This window comes from Elephas maximus, chromosome 4 (assembly GCF_024166365.1).
Source record: "Elephas maximus indicus isolate mEleMax1 chromosome 4, mEleMax1 primary haplotype, whole genome shotgun sequence".
Taxonomy (NCBI): Eukaryota; Metazoa; Chordata; class Mammalia; order Proboscidea; family Elephantidae; genus Elephas; species Elephas maximus.
Genome location: NC_064822.1, coordinates 74233080 through 74250326, shown reverse-complemented (window position 1 = coordinate 74250326; position 17247 = coordinate 74233080). Strand labels below are relative to the sequence as shown.

Genomic DNA, 17247 nt, shown 5'->3' with positions numbered 1-17247 from the left:
ACAAAATAGAAGATGGCAATGGTTTTGGTACAACTTTGATGGAAGACTTTTATAGACTCAGAAATCCCTTTTGCAAGGCTATTAGAACCCCTAACAGCTATTGTTTCTTCAATTTCATCTTGTAAGACTTTTCCTTCTTTTTGACGTGGTGTTTCTGTGATACGCATTCTTACTGGTCGATGCCAAACACACTAATTTGCATCGTGCCTAGCTATCGTAATGCACACTTGCCTCCTTCTTAAGCATCCCTTCTATTTGAAGAGAGCAGCCTTTTGAATTTGGCAAGTTAACAGCACTACGAGGAAGAACACTTTAAAAAATGAACTAGCAAGTGAAACTTACTTAGTCAGTTTTCTCTTCTTTAAGCCATTTTTACTCCTGAGAATTAAAAAAAAAAAAGAAAAGAAAAAAATTTTAGCTGGGCAAAAATATTGATTAACATAGTGATTAAATTTAAAGAGCTTTAAATAGTTACATCAGGTACCTCAATTTTATTTAACTATCATTGACTATACCTCTGTTTAATTACTTTTCCTTAAATGAGAAGGTAATGGTAATAATTTCAGATTCATTTTTAAACTTCTACTAGATTGCAGGGAACATACCTACACTTTATATTTTATACGTGTTAAAAACAAAAACAAAAACTAAAAACCCTGAATCATAGAGATATAATTTCTTGGTATTGGTTTTTAAATTGCTAAAATATTTTATAAATATATAGAAGTACCTACTGCCTAACTTTTATGTATTTACAAAATATTATTTGTAGTATCTATTTGGAAACCCTCGTGACATAGTGGTTAAGTGCTATAGCTGCTAACCAAAGGGTCGGAAGTTCGAATCCGCCAGGCATTCCTTGGAAACTCTATGGGGCAGTTCTACTCTGTCCTATAGGCTTGCTATGAGTGGGAATCGACTTGACGGCACTGGGTTTGGTATTTTGGTTTTATTGCCTAAGGAGCCCTGGTGGTGCAGTGGTTTAAGCGTTTGACTGCGAACTAAAACGTTGGCAGTTTGAATTCACCAGCTGTTCTTGGGAACTCTATGGGGCACTTCTACTCTGTCCCATAAGGTCACTGTCAGTTGGAATCAGCTCGACTGCAATGGGTTTATTGCCTAAATATTCCAGATTCTAGAGGCAAAAAGGAAAAAAACGGGGAATTAAAGAACCAATGGTAGGAGGATGGATATATTTTTTCTTAATCAAAGATTAAATAATCTTTCCTGACATTTTCGCTGGGGATGTGAATTTGTGCTATCAGTGTTGAAATGTATCTTATGTAATGTTTACTAGGAAATTGTTCCTACCTAATTTTGAACTAATTTTTAAGCTATCTGATTAATTGGACTTATTACATGCTTGTTCTTAATTCATTACTAGTTTGTAAGTTCAAACACACGCAATGTAATGCAGGTTTCAGTTAATTACATTTGTTTAGGGGTATTTACGATAATCGTTTCAACCAATAAGTAAGATAACTGACCTAAGTTAGTTAATGCAAAGATAGTATCTTCTGAAACATTTTATCATTGTGTGCATTTTTACGGTCTTAGATGAAGGATAAATATTGATAAACTATTAATACCAGATTGAGTCTCGGTAACATGATAAGTAAACATTTTTTTATAAGTAATTTTTAAAGATCTTTAAATATGTTTTACTCAGGGTACCCAAACTTTGAGAAAAGAAACAGCTTATAGTAAATCACAAGTTGTAATCTCAGTAATTTCATGAGCCAAAACATTTATTTATATTTAAAATTATGAATGTTTGGATAGCTCTGCTTCCTGAAAACCTGGGCAGAATGAAGCAGTTACTGCCTCTATACTTTCATCGTATTGACGAACCAGTAATCATGTTTCAGAGAACTTAGCCAATGGAGTGTTTCTCACATTGTATTATTGTTAGTAACATATATGCCCTTTGCTAGATGGTGCTCCCCTACTCCTACCCCAGGGCTGAGCATAGTTAATGGAACACATGGAGGGTGGTCAACAGATGCTCATTGAATTGAATGGAAAGAAAATGCCCTCACTACTTCGCTTGACGATTTGATTAAGAATTGATACTACACTTGTGATACTATACAGGGCTTGTGAGGTCCTGGTTGGGGAAATGGGACTTGTGGGTGGAAAGGAAGTGATGCAAGGCAGGAAATGCAGGCAATATCTCAAAAGCAAGTGGTGTTTCCGGTTTTCGGGTAGCTTTTATTTCTTCCCAGTTCTGAGTGAAAACTGGGAAAGTTACTATCCCCTTTTTTTCTTTTTTCCTCTTTCTCATCCTCTCTCTGTCTTTCATGCTTAGGATTGAGAGGAAATAGACATTCTAGTTTTTACCCTGTCTATCCCTCATCCCCTCTACCCTCAAAGAAAACAACACTTTGATCTTGGACATAGTTGTATCGTATAGGCACTGGAAACCTAAAGAAATACCTCTTTTTTTTTTTTTTAATCGTGTCTTAGGTGAAAGTTTACAGCTTACAAATTAGTTTCTCATTAAAAATTTATGCAAAAATTGTTTTGTGACATTGGTTGCAATCCCCGCAGTGTGTCAGCACTCTCCCCTTTCCCCCTTTCCGTTTCCACCCTGGGTTCTCTGTGTCTATTCATCCAGTTTTCCTGTCTTCTTGTCTTTGCTTTTGGGCAGGTGCTGCCTGTTTGCCCTAATACACTTGACAGAATTAAGAAGCACGTCCTCACTTGTGTTACTGTTTGTTTCAGAGACCTGTCTAATCTTTGGCTGAAAGGTTGATGTCAGGAGTGGCTTCAGTTCTGAGTTAGCAGGGTGTCCAGGGGTTCCTCCAGTCTCTGTCACACCAGTAGGTCTGGTCTTTTTTTGTGAATTCAAATTTCGTTCTGCATTTTTCTCCTTTAATGTCTGGGACCCTCTATTGTCCTATCATTTTTTTTACTTAGCTCTCAAGATGCGGATTTAATTAACTTGAGGAATCCGCATTTAGTTCTCTTAGTAGAAGCTAATTTTTTTATTGCTTTTATGAAAGCAGAATGTCAGCATAGCTACCTAAAAGCTCTGGTAAAGTTAAGAGGCTGTGATTGGAAGTGAAATAAAAAAAATTTTCCTATCCAAGCAGACCTTAAGGAAAACAAATATCTGTGAGATGATGACACTGAATAAATTCAGCGTGGCAACATTAAGCTGCTGCTGTTCAACAGCTGTGTAGAAACCTGATTCATGGAGAAGGGACATTTTTTTTCTTTCCATCTCATTCACTGATTAAATGAACTTTAAATATAACAAAATTCTGCTACATGTTTTTATGACATTGTCATACGCTTACTGTCGTAAGTATATCTCTTTATGATTTATGTGCACGTTTTATTGTTCTATTTAGATTTTGTTGAATTCCTTTAGATTCTAAAAGATTTTTGTATCCTAAGGCTGTGGAACATTACAAGACCGAATTGTGGTGGTAACATTGATAGAATTTTCCCACCTATTCAATTGCTGTGCTAATTCTAAGACCAAAGTGAAAGAAAATTCACTTGTAGAGAGCTAAGTTAATGCATTGCTAGCAATTTTAACTTTAGCATGCTGTAGAAAGACCTAGTGCGTATACATGTTACAGTGAAAATGTGGGTGATGCTCAGGGTGTCACCTTTTCATTGCAAATGTTTTTCTAAATAATGGACAAATAACACCCATCAGACAAACAGCATATATGCATACTGGATGATGCATTTCTTTTAATCTTTCTCATTCACTTATATACTAGGTAAGCTTCAAAGCCAAATGATTTCAAGAAGTTAAGATGCACACTTTACAAGTCCTTTATGGCTATGAGAAGTCTGGGAAAGCTGGCCAGACTGGAATTCATTCCAAAGGAGAATATGAGGCAATGGCAGACACATAGACTTTGTAATGGTTTAAAATACAAACAAAAAACTAAAAGCCCCCAATTTCACAAGTGCTACTTACTCTTCCACGAGCTAGAAGGAAACCATCCCCGAGTCTTACAAAGATCTTTCGGGTTATATCATTCTCCAGATAGAACATGCAGTAATCATGAATAAAGCATTTTAAGCTAAATGTTGGCTTCGTGCATAAAATATCAACTACTGAGGATTTAGAACAGGCAGATGAATAATTGAGTAAAGCATGAGGGTGACAATGGTAGTAAAAGACGAGGCTAGTATCACTGAATCTAGTTAGATCTAGTTCGAATTAGATTGCTTTGAACGGGAAGCACAAATCTGAGATCATTAAAGGCAGGTGTCCTTGCAGAATGCAATCCTGAGACGAACCTAACTGGGCATTGGTGCTCCACACTGATCCCGCCACTACCCTGGGAAAAGATCCAGGCAACACTATGAAAGAGAGAGAGAGTCTCTTGATTTCCACACAAGGTACTAGAAGCAACAGGGGCATATTTGAAATCAACAGGAACACATCTTTGCAAGAAGGCAATTTAGAGAGGAAGTGGATGGTGTATTAGGAAGGGGTATGTGGGGCTCTGTTTTTTGTTAACAGGGTAGGTGAAATATGAAGGTGAGCACATCTAAAGGAAGATTGAAAATGACTCTGTAACAAATGGAAGCAGGGGAAATATCCATGTTATTAGTTGAAAAGTAGCAAACAGTAGGAAATTTGAGTAGCTCTGTGCGTCCTGAGCTGTACTTGAAGGAGTTGTTAGCTGTCTTTGAGTCGCCCCCGACTCATGACGACTCCATGCACAGTGGAAGGAAACACTGCCCATCCAATGGTAGGTTGGGGATCGGACCTTTGTGATCCATAGGGTTTTCATTAATTGATTTTTGGAAGTAGATCGCCAGGCCTTTCGACCTGGTCCATCTTAGTCTAGACGCTCTGCTGAAACCTGTTCGGCATTATAGCAGCATGCAAGCCTCCACTGACAGGAAGTGGCTGCACACCAGGTGCACTCGATGGAAATCTAACCTGGATATCCCACATGGAAGGAGAGAATTCTACTACTGAGACCACCGATGCCTAACACCCGAAGGAACAGAGACCATGAATTTTGCTTCTTTTGTATCTGGTACAGCACTGCCTAGGGCTGAGAACAAAGTTTCAGTTCAGTGTTTTTTCACTGGTTGAAATGTGTGAAGTTTAGTGAAAGTGGCAGAAAACATGGGGCTCCAGCTTTTTTGCCTTCTCATCTCACCCAGAGATAAGCATTTACAGCACAGGACAATTCTTTTAGAAACTACTGAAGGCTTTTCCTTAACTTGGGGTCTCAAGCTATTCAATGGGTACTAGAAAATATAAGACCACGAAGGGGCTACTGGAGCGGGAAGCTGTGTTCATCAGGGGGACCTATTAACAAAGACATGGAAATATGCACAGACCCACGTGATATAAGCTGAAAAACCAGCCACGGAAAGAAAGTCTGAGAGAATTAAGTGGGGGAATGAATATAATACATATGCATGTCTATTTCTTTTGTTTTAATTGCAAACTGTGGGGGGTACTTTAAGGATATTTGCTACAAATATTCCAATAGTAGGTAGAATATTTGGGGATGATTGGTAGTAGATGTTGAATTAAAGGTAAGTGTATATCTTGAAGATCATAATGGAATTTATGTGGGCTATTTATACCTGAAAACTATCTGATGTTAAATACTGAAATACCGAGCTGACTACGGTGCAGTCCTAGACTGTTACAAAACACAAAATTAGAAAAACAGTGCATGGGTCCTCATTGGTCCTCCAGTACATTCCTCTGACTTTATTACTTATAAAGTCTTGTCTGTCTTATTTCAAAAAGTTTCCACTAGTCTGCATCTTCCCTTTTGTTTTAAAATACGAATTCTGGTATTAACAATCTCTATTATGAAGAAGTTCTTTCTAAAAAAAATTTTCCAGTGAAACTTGAAATCCTAAATTTTGCCAACGGTATTTATTTTGTCCTTGGAGGAGCTAAAGAACATTTCATCAATTGTCTTTTTGAATAAACAATGCTCCAGTTTTTTTTTTTTTAATCTTTATCATTTCTGTTCCCCTGGGGGAAGTTAAATTTCTATGCATAATTTAGTACTTAAATATCATGGATTGATATTTAGAGACAATGATTTCTCCTGGAAACTGCAATCTTTTTTCCTGAGGCTTAGGAAAGAAATAGACCTTCTATGTGGAAAGAACTAAATCAGATCATTATGCAAAGAACTTTGCACACAGTCAGTTGTTCAATATTCATTGAGTTAGCATTATTATTTAAAAAATTGAAGCCCAAACACAAAAGATCATTCTCTGGGTCTTTCCACCTTAATGCAGATCTGCCTTATGGCAAATATGGAGCTCTAATGAAGGGAGACGGTAAGAAAAAGGGGAAGCATCATTGACAAAGATGGAGGCCAATGGACTGACTCAATGAAGAAACAAATGACTGGTGATAAATGAAAGAAAAGTTTGCCAAGAACATTACACGAAGAAAATATAATTGGGAAAACATTATGGTTAGTATCTGGGTACCATCAACTGTTTTAATCCATTCAATATATGATTAATAATTTTAGATGCTGTCAAACATACAAAATAGTTAAAAAGAAATTTTCCTTTTTTTTTACTACTTGAAAACTAACTTTTAAATACGGTGTGTTAGGTAAACAGTAAAAAAATCACTTACCAAGGATTAATATAAAATGCCAAAAGATAATCAGTCCAAAGACATGAGGGTAGCAGGGTTAAGAAAGCAAATATACTCCTACGCCTGTGAGCATTAATAGATAACAGATGTAAAGATGAAAAAGTGGTAAGAGTTAGTAATATAAACTGTGAACAGACAGCGCTAAATTACCTACCAGGATCAATTAAAACGACAAGCACCTTAATTACAATTAAATATTATTCCATTCTGTGAAATTTAAATGCGAGGGCTTAAGTGCTTTTATATTGACAAAATCAGTTTTATTCACACACCACCTTATTGTAATCAGATATATTTCTTTCAGCTTATTTTGTGTCAATTAGTCTGCTATTAGGTGATTGCATTTTGCATTCAGTTAATTGAGGCTCTTAAACGGCTCATTAGTTGCCTTGATTTTTATTCTTGGATGTTACCCATCCAATGCATGAGCCCTATTTTAAGAAACCTCTGTGACATCATTTGATAGCTAAAGATCAGCTTGTGTGAGGAAACATGGTCAGTTTACGTATATTGATTACCGATTGTGGTAAAGAGTGATTTAGCGTTGCTCTAGGCTTTTCAGGTACATTCTTATGAAGCTGCACTACTAGGCATGACTTTCTATACTATTTTTAGTTTGAGTTTGTATGTAGTTTCTAAATATAAAGCCTAAGACATAGGTATATATGATACTCAGGTGTCATTCATTCAAAATAAGGAGCTTGTCAACTGCCTAGTCTGTGATCTTACTGATGCTCAGTTGAGTGCAAGAAAAATTGTTTGGTTTCACTTTAGTTCCAATTCAGACTGTTGATTTAAAATGCTTGGCTTCAATCCAATTTCAGATTTTCAAACCACTTGTAAAATAGAACATTTATTAATGGAGATTTAAAAATAACCTGTAGGTATATCTATAATTATTCTGAAAATGAGGGGAAAATGCTGTCACCTTGTCACTTTAGTTACAACAAATCCCCACTGAGCTATCTCAGCCAGAGAATGCTAGTGCTGGTAAAAATGTCTTTGCCAAGAACTGCAGGAGAATTTGCCTGATTGTATAGAAAGATCCTGAACTGAATTCCCCTTTGCCTCAGTTCTCCCTAATTGGTCCATGTGGAAATAAACTCTATAAATTGTGACTGGTTGTATAGCCAGTTAATACCTGACCCTCACAAGGCAAAAGTCATTGGATCAATTCCTTAATGGACCACTCACCACTGCTCTGTGGCTAGTTCCTTTTTAGGAGGGATCAGGCAAGAAACCAGCATCTCCTTATCACTGAGTCAGTATCCTAATTTTGGAATAAGGGTGCTCTTACAGCTTTACAAACCTAGTAAGGTTTTCTAACTTCTCACCATCAGGGATTTAATGAGCTTCTCTTTCTTCAAAGTTGGATTATTTAATAAAAAAAATTTTAATTTTTAAAATATTATTTTAATGAGAAAATTCTATTCAGGTTAAAATTTAAAAATAGCTCACCATACTGTCTTGTTAAAAAGAATCCTGCTTCAATTAGAACCCACTCAGAGAAGTATTTTTGAATAAAGCCCTACTTCCCTTGTTGATTCCATAGAGTAATATTTCCAGGTCCATGTATCTTTTTTTTTTTTTTTTAATGATTGGCCATTTTGCCGGGGGGGGAGGAGTTAGGACAACAGAAAAAAAAATTACTTACCAAGGACTAATATAAAATGTATACATTTATATGTACTTTGCCCAGTTGTTTGCAAAAGAAACAAACTAGATCATATAAGTAACGCTGTTTTAATATTAAATGTTTATTAGCAATTTTGCTGGGTATTGACTTAACAGTTTAGACTTTTAATTCTCATGTATCTTTGTCAGGTACAGTGCCAACCAATTTAATATCTTGACAATACTATCTTAATCCCCAAAATAACTCCTCCCACCAGGTTCCTAATACTCAAGCATAAAGAAAAATAAGGCAATGTTTTTTCATAGGTGTTTCTTGGATTTGAAGTTTATTTATTGTATATATAAGAGGAGAGGTGCCTGGACTGTATACTTCTCCTTCATTTTTGCATGGTAGTGCTGGCTCATATCCCCAGGCACTGAAATGTGAGTTTTAAATAGCAATATTGCTCTGTCTCATGCTGTTTCAATGGAGTCTCTCCTGGTACCCTCGGCCACCACTTGTTTGGTGTGGCACCCGTATTCCAGCCCTTTTTCACTATAGTTGGAGCCCTGGTGGGACAGTGGTTAAGTGCTATGGCTGCTAATCAAAAGGTTGACAGTTCAAATCTACCAGCTGCTCCTTGGAAACTCTATAGAGCAGCTCTACTCTGTCCTATAGGGTTGCTATGAGTTGGAATCAACTAGATGGCATCAAGTTTGGTTTCGGTTTACTACAGCTACTGGCAATTTGCATGACTGCTTTAGTCCTTTGTTCAATATAGTAAATACAGAGCAGACTACAATGTTTTCTCCACTTCTAAATTGTAATCAAGTTATAGAAACTATTATATTCTGTAAAGAAGATGCAATCTTTAAAGTCTATTGTCAAAGGATAATCAGACAAAGCAATTTATTCCCAAAAGGTGGTAAATTTAGAGTACACACAGCAGAGCTAAACTATCTTGAGGCTTGTTCTAAAACACTACTCACCAGTTGTATGGAAGTTTTCCATCCCTCTCTAAGGATGCAAAATTGACAAATGTTCCAGCTCCACATTCCCTGTTTGAAGGAACCACAAACTCAAGGTTACTGCTTGACAGAGCACTCTCTTACCTTGACATAAGGTAAAATGATTAATGGTTTATAATCACAGCTTGAGATTACCATATAAATATACTGAAAAAAAAAGAAAAATAGCTAATAAAAAAAATAGCTGATATAAATTCCACAATAGCTAATGTAAGAAACAGAAAAACAAAACAGAACATTTTTTTTTTTACAAAGTTGTCCATATCAAAATCAAGTTGAGGCCACATAGGATTCATGATCCTAAAACAAATCTTAGAATTAGTTGGGGTATAATATTTTTCTTACAAAGTCTTCAATAGTAAGATGTAGAAACTCTTCTAGACAAGCTGAAGGTTTTCCATTTTTAACAAATATTCTTTGTAAGATTTTGTTTCATTGCATCTTAATTTCTGATCTATAATGATGGTGGATCAAGCTGGACGGTTTCCTTCCTCCAAAATCTTTCCTTATATTGTGATGTCCCATATTATTAATCACTTGAGATAAGAGTATCAATAGTGATATGTATTGAAATAGGTGGGCTTTTGTAGTGCCTCTTATCCAAAATGTTGCTTATTAATCTGTCAGTAGAAAATACTGTAAAAAAATTTTTTCCCTCCAAATGTAGGGAAAAAAAGTAAACATATTTTCAGGTCTTCTCCATCTTTTGCCTACTATCATGCATAAATAATATATCTCACTGGGACTCATGTATCTCCCTCTTTCTGTATATGAAATTCATGGACTTAATCTAGAATCGAAGCAGAGATTTGGATATTATCGGTACAAAGTGCTAACTACTTCAGTTATCCTGCCTGCTTTTATTAGGGTGCTCTAAAAACAATTTTCTTCCTTTGGCAATACGATGATATATTATTATGTAACACTGTGTTATAAATTACACATCAATTAATTTTCCTATGTTTCCTCTGTGTGGGATTTATTTTACCCTCTAATTTAGAGGTTCTTAATTTGGGGCCCAAGGACAGAATTTAGGGCTCTACAAACATAGGTGGGAAAATACATCTTTATTTTTACAGCCTCTAACTGAAATTTAGCAGTTTCTTCAATGATTAGAGTAAGTAACAAATTACAATAATATCTGTTCTTTGATATTGCCAGCAACGGAAATTGTAGATATTTTTATATAATAGAGCTGTTGCATATATCTTGAAATATTGTTTATATTTACCACTATGATGAAATGAGGAGTTATTAGATGCCCTATTGGATATCATTTAATGCATTAATAAAAAACATTTAACAACTTTGTCTTTGAAAACACTTTGGTTACTGTGTTTCAATACACTTGATGCATTTTTAATCTTATATATTTTTATTTTGCATATTTAAGAAAAAAGCGTTATTCTTGAAAGTGGTTCTCAGGTTTTACCTGGCTGCCAAAAGGGATGACACACACAAAAAATTAGAATTCTTGATCTAATGGCCAGTTGGATAAATTAGAACTACCTCTCTCTTAAATATCTTGCTGCATGCTCCACAAAAAAATGATCATGCAACATTCCCCTCATAAATACCACTATTTCCATTACTATCTCTATTACCATCCCTCCACTATTACTCTTGGAAACCCTGGTGGTACAGTGGTTAAGAGCTACGGCTGCTAACCAAAATGTCGGCAGTTCAAATCCACTAGGCGCCCTTTGGAAACTCTATGAGGCAGTTCTACTCTGTCTTATAGGGTCACTATGTGTCGGAATTGACTCGACAGCAACAAGTTGGGTTTTTTTTTTTTTTTTTGGTTTTACTATTACTATTATGATTTATTGTATACCTCCTATGAATTGAGTATTATGATAAATTATTATTGCATTATTGCACTTGTCCACTAATGTAGGGGCTATTACCATAACTCCTGAATACATTTTTTCCTTGGCTTCCAGGCCACCATACTTTCTTAGTTTCCTTCCACTCCAACTGGCTGCCCTGTCTCAGTCTCTGGCTGTTAGCATCTTTTCTCCTTGAAACTCTTCCACAGTGGATTGTTCCAGAGCTTAATCCTGGACCCTCTTCCCTTATTTACATCTATTCTCAGGATTTAATTTTTTTTTTATAGCTTTATACTTTTTTTCTTACATAGCTTTATATTTATATACTAACAAGTCCCAAATTTATATCTTCAATCCAGGCTTCTTTCTTGTACTTGCAAGTCACCTCAAACTTCACATCTCCAAAACGGAAGTCTTGATGTTCCCCCAACTCTGAAATCTTGTCACCTGGAATCCTGTCTCAGTTGATGGCAACTCCATCCTTTCAGTTGCTAGGGCCAAAAATCTTGGAGTCATCCTCTTGTTGATTTTCTTTAATCAATTCTTTATTGATTTCTGTTCTACATCCAATCTGTTAACAAATCTTGTTGCCTCTACCTTCCAGATATATCCAAAATCTATTTCTCTCCACTTCCGGTGCTACCAATACAGAATAAACCACTGTCATCTCTTGCTTTAGTTACTGTAATGGCCCCCAGGAGGTATGCCTGCTTTGTCCATACCTCAATACAGCATGTTGTCTATATAAAAGTCAAAATAAAAGTGTTAAAACATAAGTCAGATCCTGTTAATCTTCTGTCTCAAACCCTGCAATGACTGCCCATTTTACTCAGAGTAAAAGCCAAAGTCCTTCCAATGGCCTATGAAGCCCTATGTAATGTGACAGCACCTTCTGCTACTCTCTCCTTTACTCCCTATGGTTTAGCTACTCTAGTATCTCTGCTATTCTTGGAACATGTTAGTCATGCTCCTGCCTCAGGACTAGCACCAGCTAGTCCCTCTGTTGAGCACACTTTTCCCAGATAACACATGGTTAACTCCTTCTTGTTCTTCAAATCTTTGCTCAAATGTCACCCTTTCAGTAGATTTACCCACCTTCAATGCTCCTCTCCCCATACCAGTTCTGCTGACCCCCCTTAACTCTGCTCAATTATTTTTTCTTCCAAAGCTCTTATTGCCTGCTAACATGCTATACAATCTTTTTACTTTAATGTTTATTGTTTGTTGTCTATCCCCCACTAAAATACAAACTCTGTGAAGGCAGAAATTTTTGTCTATTTTATATATTGCCATGTTCTAAGCGTCTAGAGAAGTCTGACACAGAGCAGACACTCAATATTTGTTAAATGAATGAATGATGTTTAGGTGACCTGTGGAAGATCACACAGGTTGTAAATTAGGGTTTAACCTAAGAAGTCTGATTTCAGGGCCCTACACTGTAATCACACTGCGACACCACCTCCCTCCCTATCCTAAGATTTACTCAAAGGCCAGTCTTCATGAAGCTTGATTTTCATATTCAGAACTAATCTCTCTTTCTTCCCAACCTTAACGCATTTCGTTTTTATCTCCTTTATAATACAGTTCAGTTCTTACCTTTTAAAATACTTATTTATGTACGTATTTCCAGCTAACTTGTAAGTTCATAAAAGATGATTGGATATTTGATTCTTCTTTGAGTATGTCACATAAGACAATGATTAAATTGTTATTTGATGGATGGATTTATGTATGAATTTTTGTATGTGAATGATGGAACTCCAAAAAAGGAGAAGAATGTTGATTGACAATTCGTTAGGCTAACATTGGGTGAATGTAAATTTGAACCAAATTTGCCAAACTCAGTAGTACTCAACTTAGCAACTGTTTCTTAAGGGAATTGATGGATCATCCTCCTGACAAAGGGCACCACAGGAAGTGCTTGAGAATGTGCTCTGATAAGTAATGCATTAATGGTTGAAGGAAAGAGGGAATCACAGAAATCATAAATCAAAGGGCTTTTCCAACTGCAAGAAAAATGAAACTGCCTGCTAGTCTGAGTAATAGAAACAAAAATAATATAGGACCTCTAATGATCTAACCATAAACTCCATAAATATTTTCTGATAAAACAGCTTTAACGGAACTAATGAGAAGGTTTTTTTTTTTGTTGTTGTTCTTTCTTTTGGCTTCCATTTTTTATTAATCTTTTTATTAACCATAATGAACAAGCATAGATCTTTCTTTTACTCCAAAATTTATCTGAAAATACCTAGATGAAATGGGTTTTTATGGGATACTTAAAATGAAAAGGTTGAAAACAAGAAGTCTGGGTTTATGAAAGCAAACACTCCTTTGCTTTACCATGTCAGTGGTAATGTTTTCCAAAATAATACATAAAAATCTCCTTAATCTCCTTAGAACACACAAAATACAAGTAGACACTGAAAACCAAGTCAAATTTACCACTCTACAATATAGCTCTGCAAAAGTCATACATGAAGAATAAAAATATTTTAAAGGTTGTGGACAAAAGATTAACAAAACGTAACTTACCTAGCCATCTGTAGATGCTTTTTTCTAAGGATGATGAGGGTCACAAGCAGCAGTCCAATTAAAAGTGTGCTAAGGATGGCCAGCACGGAGATTACCACAACGTTGGGATTCATCTCTGTAACTAAAGAGATAAAGCATGCATTTTCATTACGGATTTCATTACGTGGAAACTAACAGAAACATTCACTGCTTTCATCTGATCTTAAGCACAATGAATTTATGATGCTGATGGCAACAGCAGCAAAAATATTTATCTAAGCCAGCATGACCTCTTCCTGGTAAACTATTAGTAGATTGATAAATAATGTTCAGGTGCCTGAAAGAACTGAATCCATTTCAAAGGCCTATAATTCAGGATGTTCTTGTAAAAGAAAATTGTAAACGTGAAGAACACTTATGCCATGGTTCAAATTCATTTAAACTAAAAATTCTAGAAGTCATTATCATTGTTTAATATTTTCAAATGCATAGAAGGTGTCGGGTTCTTCGTTTATGCCCAGGAATTTAAAGTCAGAAAGCACAACTGAATGCATTGCTCACAGTATGCTAATAAAGTACATGAAAAAGACATTAGCAAGCTACCATCTGCTGCAGCACTTAACGCATTGCTGGAAGCAGGCATTCGGATGGTCTGTAACCATGTGTGTAGAGGCTTTCCATCTGTACAACTCAAGAGATTAAATCTATTAATAGGTCGTAGGACCCTTAAGAACAGGGATTGTATCCTTTCACATGCTTTATATAATGACCGTCTATCCCAGTACTTTATACATTACCTAGTTCTACACACCATGTGGAAGAGCAGGATATCAAAGGCAGGAAAATATGTTATGTGTTTTTATAAAATTCTTAAAAAGTAGGCCAGAGGAGAATCATCCCATCCTTTGCAGGGATCATAAAACCAAAGAACTGGCTGGCATGATACAATCCCTATAGCTTTGCATATTTGCTACTTCCCATTTGGGCTGGTTTGGCTTCAATTTATGGGCAGTGTACTTGAACAGCAAGAACACTAGACTCATGGTTAGAGTGTTTATTCAAGTTCACTTCACTACTAACTGCCATTTGGGAAGCTATTTTATCTACCTCTCGGGGATGTATTTTCCTCACTTGCAAATAAGTTCAATAATATCACCTGTTTCAGTGGGTTGCTGTGGAGATGACAAGGATATTAAAGTACACTTAAAAAGGATAAAAAAGATGTAGGAACGAAAGATCATAACATGCTTTTCAGCATCTATGGTTAAAAAATTAAAAAAAACCACCCTCCCTCCAAACAAACAAAACAGAACATCTCTTTCATAATCCTTTGTAAGAGTGGTTCTAAAGACAGACTTTTGTTAACAGGACTCGGTTACAGTAAGTCTGTTTAACCATTGTTTTCTTAAAGGAAGACATCACTGTAGTTGCAGAAAATTACTAATGCTACAGAAATGAAAATGAGCAGTAAAGGGATAATAGTGATGGTAAGAATGCCTTTATGACAGGAGGCTTCATAGAAGGTCTCAGATTGCAGAATCAGACTCTTAACAAACCAGGGGATGCAGCATAAAATACAACTCAGGGAAAGATTAAGGAAACAACAGTATTCTAGATTTTTGTTAATTTCTAATTTTCCCAGTTACACTTTCTGATAGATTGGAAAATGTTCTGGTTTGATCAAGCAATATAAGGAGCCTTGGTGGTGCAGTGGTTAAAGTGATCGACTGCTAGCTGAAAGGTTGGGAATTTGAAACTACCAGTGGCTCTGAGGGAGAAAGATGTGACAGTCTGCTTCCATAGAGATTTACAGTCTTGGAAACGCTATGGCATCCCTATGAGTTGAAATCCATTTGACAGCAGTGGGTTTTGATTTTGACCCAGCAATATAGCACTGCCATTGTTTGATCTGTGGCGGTTGAGGGCCAAGATGCATCTGAGTTGATTAGGGTACTGTGCCTACTACTGCAGAGGATGATGAGATGGCAACAACGATGAAGGTGATGATCGCAGCTAGCATTTACGCAGCATGTGCTACGGCTTTACATTCAGTATTTCTAAGCTTCGAAAGTACACAACATGATACATATTATTATTCCAGTTTTAAAAATGAGAAACAAAGATTCAGAGAAGATAAATATTGTGCCCTAAATCACACAGCTAGTAAGTGTAGGTTAGGATTAAAATAAAATAAAAATAATATATATATATATTTACCAATATATACTGGGCATGGAGCTCTGGTGGTGCAGTGGTTAAGAGCTCATCTGCTGACCTTTTGGTTTGAATCCACCAGCTGCTCCTTGGAAACCCTATGGGTCAGTTTTGGTTTATATATATATATATATATATAATATGGTTAGACATATATATATATGTCTAACCATAATAAATAATTTGTTTTATTATAATGGGTTTATATATATATATCCCACTGCCATCGAGTCAATTCTGACTCATAGCGACCCTACAGGACAGAGTAGAACTGCCCCCAGGGTTTCCAAGAAGAACTTGGTGGATTCGAACTGCTGTCCTTCTGGTTTGCAGCCGTAGCACTTAATCACTACGCTACCAGAGTTTCCAAATATATATATATACATATACACTTTGCGTAGTTTAAAGTCAAGAATGGTGTACATCAGGGTTATATCCTTTCACCATACTTATTCAATCTGTATGCTGAGCAAATAGTCTGAGAAGTTGGACTATATGAAGAAGAATGGGGCATCAGGATTGGAGGAAGACTCATTAACAACTCGCATTATGTAGATGACACAACCTTCCTTGCTAAAAGTGGACTTGAAGCACTTACTGATGAAGATCAAAGACTACAGCCTTCAGTATGGATTACACCTCAACATAAAGAAAACAAAAATTCTCACAACTGGACCAATAAGCAATGTCACAATAAACGGAGAAAAGATTGAAGTTGTCAAGGATTTCATTTTACTTGGATCTACGATCAACACCCATGGAAAAAGCAGTCAAGAAATCAAATGATGCATTTCTTTGGGCAAATATGCTGCAAAAGACCTCTTTAAAGAGTTCAAAAGCAAAGATCTCAGTTTAAGGACTATGGTGCACCTGACCCAAGCCACGGTGTTTTCAATCACCTCATATGCATACAAAAGCTGAACAATAAATAAGGAAACCGGAAGAAGAATTGATGCTTTTGAATTATGGTGTTGGTGAAGAATATTAACTATACTGTGGACTGCCAGAAGAATGAACAAATCTGTCTTGGAAGAAGCACAGCCAGAATGTTCCTTAGAAGCAAGGATGGTGAGACTGTCTCACATACTTTGGGGATGTTATCAGGAGGGATCAGTCCCTGGAGAATGACATCATGCTTGGTAAAGTAGAAGGTCGGCGAAAAAGAGAAAGACCCTCAATGAGATGGATTGACAGGATGGCTGCAACAATGGGTTCAAGCATAACAACAACTACTAGGATGGCACAGGACTGGGAAGTATTTCGTTCTGTTGTACATAGGGTCGCTATGAGTCGAAACTGACTTGACTGCACCTAACAACAACAACATCAACAACAATAAAATGCATATATGTCTAACCGTAATAAATAACCCGTTGCCACTGAGTCAATTCTGACTCGTAGCAACCCTATAGGACAGAA

General features: G+C 36.3%; 1 protein-coding gene across 1 annotated transcript in view; it reads right to left on the bottom strand.

Annotated features, from left to right (window-relative positions):
• PTPRO (protein tyrosine phosphatase receptor type O) overlaps nt 1–17247 on the bottom strand; it is a 274139-nt gene that overhangs the window by 31369 nt on the left and 225523 nt on the right. Inside the window, exons 15-18 of the mRNA XM_049882551.1 lie at nt 13636–13756; nt 9233–9301; nt 6608–6691; nt 343–378 (exon numbers count right to left, since the gene is read on the bottom strand). Coding sequence (XP_049738508.1) covers nt 343–378; nt 6608–6691; nt 9233–9301; nt 13636–13756 — 310 coding nt within the window. The remainder of the gene's footprint in view (nt 1–342; nt 379–6607; nt 6692–9232; nt 9302–13635; nt 13757–17247) is intronic.